The sequence below is a fragment of the Terrapene carolina genome, unplaced genomic scaffold, assembly GCF_002925995.2.
Source record: "Terrapene carolina triunguis isolate 2854851 unplaced genomic scaffold, T_m_triunguis-2.0 Scaffold89, whole genome shotgun sequence".
In the NCBI taxonomy this organism is placed as follows: domain Eukaryota; kingdom Metazoa; phylum Chordata; order Testudines; family Emydidae; genus Terrapene; species Terrapene triunguis.
In genome coordinates this window covers 31,080,202-31,086,052 of record NW_020664440.1, presented here as the reverse complement: position 1 = coordinate 31,086,052, position 5,851 = coordinate 31,080,202, and the positions used below count along the sequence as shown (strand labels likewise).

Below are 5,851 nucleotides of genomic sequence, written 5' to 3'. Positions count from 1 at the left end.
ATTTGAGACTTGCTCAAGGTCAGAGGCAGAGCTGGGAATAGAGCCCAGAAGTCAGGACTCCCAGGGCCTGTCTACACTGCAATGTCAGTCCAGGGTTAGTGGAACTGGAGGTTGCAGATCCTGGGTTTGTTAACCTAGGGCTTGAGCATCTACACTCCTTTGTAACCCCAGGTTAGGAATTGTTGAACCCTGGGTCCCAACCTAGGGCTCCAGCATCTATGCTGCATTATGCAGGCCTGAGTCCAACGACCGTGTCCCACACTTCCTTGCGCCCTCCCAAAATGTGGCTGCTCTAGGCCTTGGGTCATGGTGCAGGGTGGGAAGCCTTGCCTGGCCAGAGGACAAAGAAAGTTGACCCATGGGATTGTGGGAGACTGTTGGCAGAGTCCCAGAGCTTGAGTCCAGTGGGGCTGCCTCTACACTGCAAAGCAATAGGGCTTGAACTCTCTACTCCTGTGGGGTCCTCTGACCCTCGGTTAGCGCAATTTGTGTGTAGACGGAAGGGGGGTTCAAGCCCTGGGCTTACATTGCAGTGTAGACACCATGGCCCACTCAGAGCTGGGGATAGAACCCAGGAATCCTGAGTCCCAGCCTCCTCTGACCACTAGACACCACTCCCCTCCCAGAGCTAGAAATAGGATCCAGGAGTCCTGACTTCCAGGCCAGTGCCCTACCCCTGGCCCATACTTCTGTTCACCTCTGCAGCCATGGAAGTTAAATCTTCCCATCCAAAGATCAGAGGCTGCTGGCTCTGGGGTGGTGTACTACCTCACATTAGAACATCACTTCTCTTCCTCCCTTTCCTTGGATCCCTGGGAAGCTGAAGGAGGATAAGGTGCCTAGAAAGGAAATCCATTTAATGCGGGGGGCTGTTCTCCCCAATCAGGCTGGTGTTGCTATCGCTTTCAGGGGGGTTGGTTTTGTTTGTTTTTGTTGAATGCCCTAGTGCTCAAACAATTGGGAGGGAAACTGTCAAAATTAAACTCCTCCTTTCTTTCTTCCCTGGATTTATTTCCTGCAGAAGTGCAGTTCTGTGGGCAAAAGTTTCCAAGCCCGACTCGGGAGTGTTGCAGTATTTGTGATTCCATTAGGATGACAGGAGCCTGACTCAAGCCCCCCTTCTGAAGAGGCCTGGCCCCTTTTGGGGTGGTGACTAGCAGGACAGCCTTGAAAGGGGGGCACCCCAGAATTGCCAGTGGAACATTTTTGGTTGAGGATCCTGCTGAGGGGGTGGTAATAGCAGTAACTAGTAATGTGGGCTCTTTCAGATCTTTATACGCCCATAAAGATGCACCCAGAAGAAAGAAAAGGGCAGGTCCCCAATTCGTCTCCCCCAGAACCAGCTCTCAGAGGCCATGGCAGAGAATAGGGGCATGAATCCAGTCCCTCTAGTGCCCCCCAGTAGGGAACTGGGGCATGACTCCAGCCCCCCAGTGCCCCAGCACTCAGGCACTGGGGGATTGGGCTGGAATCCTGCTCTCCAAGCATTGAGTTGGTGGGGTACAGGGCCACCAGCCCCTCCATGCTCCAGCGTTGGGAGGCCGCCGGGGGCAGTATGGGGAGTTGGGAGCTCACTGGCAGCACAGCCGCTCCACCTCCTCCTCGCAGCTGTAGAACTGCTGGAAGACCCCCTCGGCCGAGCCGTTGCACTCGAACCAGCGCCGCAGGGTCCCCAGGGCCTTCAGGGCATCGGCCTTGGTGGGCAGGCTGCCAAAAAGGTCCTCTCCCTCCCCCTCCTCCTCTTCCTCCTCCTTATAGGTCCCAGCTGGGGGCAGGGCTGGGGGACAGGCCAGCTCTGTCTCCACGTCAACAAAGCGCCGGAATTCTTCCAGGCTCATCCCCCTGGGGGGGGCATGGCTGGGGGGCCCCAGGGACCCCTTTCCCTTGGAGCAGCCGGCCTCCCCAAAGCACCGTTCCACCAGGGAGGGCTGGACTTTGTCCCAAGCGGCCGCCACCATGTGGAGGGCGTCCAGCACGGTGATGGAGGCGGCGATGGAGGCGGGGGAGCTGTTGGTCTCGCTGCCGATGGAGGACACTTTGCCCAGAAGCCTGCGCTTGTAGCGGGACTTGAAATCCCGGACGATATCAGGATGGAGCGGGCAAGGCGAGGGGCCGTCGTCATGGCGAGGCCGCGGGGGTAGGAAGACCAGGCGGATGTTGGCAGGCTCCGGATTGGGACAGCGCCGCTCAGCGTCCAGCACCAGCGCCACACTGCGGTGCTGCCGGCCCATCTCCCGGTCAAAGTCCGTCAGCCACTCTGAGAAGAGCTCCTGTGTCAGCTGACCATCGGCGCTGCTGCGGTAAAGGACCGGCAAAGCTTCCGTGTTGACCCCAAAGAAACATCGCGGAGCCAGCCGCCTGCCAATCACCACGGGCTTCCGCTTCTCTGTGCCGCTCCCGTTCACGCACAGCACCACGCACAGCCGCTCCCTGCCCTCCCGTTCCCTGCCCGGCATGGCCTTATACAGCAGCACCACCTCCCCGCAGCCAAAAACATTCTCCGGGGCAAAATCCTTCAGCAGCTGGGGCAGGCTGAGGGAAGCCGGCGCCGGCACCTTGTCGCACGGGGGCTCCGGGGCATGGACTGCTCGTGCCGGGTGCCGCTGGCCAAAGCAGACGTTGTTACGGCGCTTCCACCGCACCAGCCAGCCGATGCTAGGCACAAACTCTTGGCCCATGATGTCCGCGAGCTCCTTGGCTTTCTGGAGCAGCATGGGCCCCGTGACGTCCCACATCTTGGTGCGGGCGATGTGGAACCAGCACAGCAGGGCCTCGTCGATGCTGCTGTATTTGGACTCCCGCTTGCGCTTCCGCTCCCGGTTGGCCGTCCCGCTGCACCAGTCAGCCAGCAGCTTCTCCTTGTTCTTGCAGATGCGGGAGATCTGAGGCTGGGAGACTTGGAAGCGACGAGCCACCTCTGACTGGGACATCTTGGATTCATCCAGCATCTCCAGCACCTGGATCTTCTCTGCCAAGGAAAGAGCATGAAGTTTCTTCTTCCCGTTCAGCTCCATGGCAGCCCTGGAGTGGGAGGTGAAGGGATGTGCCAGGCACTGGGGGCTGGAATATCTAGAGGAGAAAGAAGAGACCCTCCCACCCAACCCCCCCAGAAAACCTTGGTCAGCCATTGGTGAGACAGAATCCAAGGGAAACTTAACAACCCTGGAGATAGAACCCAAGAGTCTGGACTCCCAGCTCCGGCCCCCCATCTCACTAAGTTCCATCCCCCTCCCAGAGCTGGGACTAGAGCCCTGGAGTCTTGGCTCCCAGAACCATGCTCAGTTCACTCAGCCACAACCACCTAAATGTAATTTTAATAAATATGGGAGACATTTCTGGGGAGACAGTCTCAGCTAGTTAAATGCCTAATTTGAAGGGAACCACCCAGCTCAAAATTGCCCCCAAATTTAGGTTGCTTAAAAATTCAGTTTGTCCAAATGACCGATCGTACGCTTCTAAGGGCAGGGCATGCAGCTCCTGGCACAACAGGTGCCTCTGATCTCAGTCAAGCGGGGGCTGGTGCAGAACCATGAGGCCTCATTCTCAGCTGGGGGTCTGTGTAGTGCCTGACACGAGGGGGCCCTGATCTCAGTAGGGGGAAGACGGAGGTGGCCAATGCCCTGCACAACAGGGCCCTGATTTCAGCTGGGACCCCTATGTGTTATCACTAACAGCACAGGTTTTCTGTTATAACATTTTATTTTAATGCCACCCTTTCTCCTACAGTGGACACAGCCCAAACAGTGCCTCCTTGGGGAAACTGACTGGAAACTGACATGTAATGGGGAAACTGACTACTACAGAAACCAGGCTCTGAATTCATAACCTGTAGATGTTTTTAAATAATAGGAGCAGCCCTCCTAGGTAAAACCAGTGGGCCCTTCTAGCCCAGCAGCCTGAATCTAACAGTCACCATCCCAGCCGCTTCACAGGAAAGTACCGGGACCCCTGCAGCTATAGGAGAACTTGCCCTACGAGGGGGAGGGGGAAGATTTTACTCCTGACCCCAATAGCTAGAGGTTGGCTTTATATCCCTTCCAGCTGTTAGAAATCCCAAGTGTGGGGAAAAGATGCCCCACAAACAGGCTTCATTTTAACACACACGCACCCGTATTTTTTTAAAGATCACCCCCCCCGCGCGCGCGCGCACACACACACACACACACACATTTAGCACGATGCCCCGGGGGGAGCGAAACCCCAGCGGGCGGGGGAAAGGCTAAACCTGGCATCAGCTGCCCGGGGGGCGAGGACAGCACAGCAGAGCCGCAGGCCTCGCACACAGTTACCGCCCCCGGGGGAAATCCCCGTGCAAGCGGCCTTTGCTCTGTACGTACCTAGGAGAGAGACTGGTCCCCTGGCTCTTCGGGGGCTACCTCAGGGGCCATCCCCGGCCTGGGGGGGTTGAGGGCTCCAGGTTTCCGGATCCTGCCCCCCCCCTTCTGAATCTTTAGTTTTCAGTCGGTAGCAGCAGCAGCGGCTCGGAGTAAAACCTGGCAGCTGGATCCCGGTGCTTTGGGAGCGCTAGAGGAACCCATCCGCCGGCTCAGCGGCCCAGGTTCCGGCGATCCAGGATCCGGGTTTATACGCTCCTGAGTACCCTGCCGCTCACACCTTGTCTAGGTCCAGAAAGGAATGTAAATGGGGCAGCAAAGAGAGGAATTATCGGTCATTTCCTCCCCCCTTGCAAGTGCCGAAAGTCCGGGGGCTGTAGCGGGAGCCTAGCGGGCTTCCACTTAGCCACTGGCGCGGCTGATGGGTCTTGGTTCTTCTCCCGTGGGGAAGGGGGTGGATTTCCCTGGCTAGCAGGACCTTGGATGTGAAAACCCTACAGCCAACAAGAGCAAGAGTTTTGTGTCAGATGGTTTGTTATCTCGTAAGGGGGCCTGGGGATACTGCTGGCGAATGGCCCAGACCTGAGCATGGCTTTACTTGAAGGAGATATGCTGCAGAGACTTTTTATTGTTGAGAGCCATGTATTTGTGGGTGCATAGTTATCCTCCAGTCATGGAACGACAGGGTGTTGTGTGGCAGAATCAGGACTCCTGGCTTCTCTTCCCGATTCCCAGCCCCCCGCACTAGAGCTTGGAACAGAACCCAGGAGTCCTGGCTGCCAGCCACCCCCATTCCCCTGCTCCAACCCAGGAGTTCCTCCTAGGGTGCAATGGGGGCGATATAAGTTAATCAATCAGCGAAGACTGTGAATGAGGAAGACTGCTAAAAATTGCCTTTAAAATGCATCTAAATCAGCTGGCTGCTAACTCAGTCCTGGCTGCATTGGCATCCCAGGGGCACACTAGAGAGGAACAGCAGGGTGCTGTAGTAAAGACCAGAGCATTGTTTTCATGTCATAAGCAATCTGTTGTTTCCTGTCCATCTTAGGACATCTCACTGTATTGGCTTTACATCCCCCTGATTAAATACAGATGGGGGACAGACCCTCAGTATCTCTGTGCCTATATCTACACTGCAGAGACCATATTGGCCTACCCCTGGAGTGTAGACACAGCCTAAACCGACAGAACGAAGTTTTCCTGCCAGTACAGGAACACCGCGTCCCCAAAGGAAGTTAGCAACATTGATGGAAGCCCTCTTCCATTGACACGGTAGCATCTACACTGGGGATTTGGTCTGCATCTCTGTCAGTCAGGCGTGGTTATGTCAATATCACTTTTCATTGTAGGCCATGGCACTACCAATTTTTCCTGGTATAATGATGTTGGATGAGGTGTGGGATATGTTTGTGACATTTTTATACTGGCATAAAAGTCTTTTTGCCTGTTAGAGCTTATTTTGCTCAGGGAACTGGTATAAGCTGTACCAGCAAAAGGACTCTTTTGGCCAGTATAAG

The 5,851-nt window shown here is 56.0% G+C and overlaps 1 protein-coding gene across 1 annotated transcript; it reads right to left on the bottom strand.

Moving 5' to 3' along the window:
- Positions 1-600: 600 nt before the first annotated feature.
- Positions 601-4,432, bottom strand: TIGD3 (tigger transposable element derived 3). The gene is made up of 2 exons (XM_024193597.2): positions 4,338-4,432; positions 601-3,069 (listed from the first exon to the last, which is right to left on the bottom strand). Exon 2 carries the CDS (start codon positions 3,012-3,014, stop codon positions 1,572-1,574), a length of 1,443 nt encoding a protein of 480 aa, XP_024049365.2. The 5' UTR covers positions 3,015-3,069; positions 4,338-4,432; the 3' UTR covers positions 601-1,571.
- Between the last annotated feature and the right edge of the window lie 1,419 nt (positions 4,433-5,851).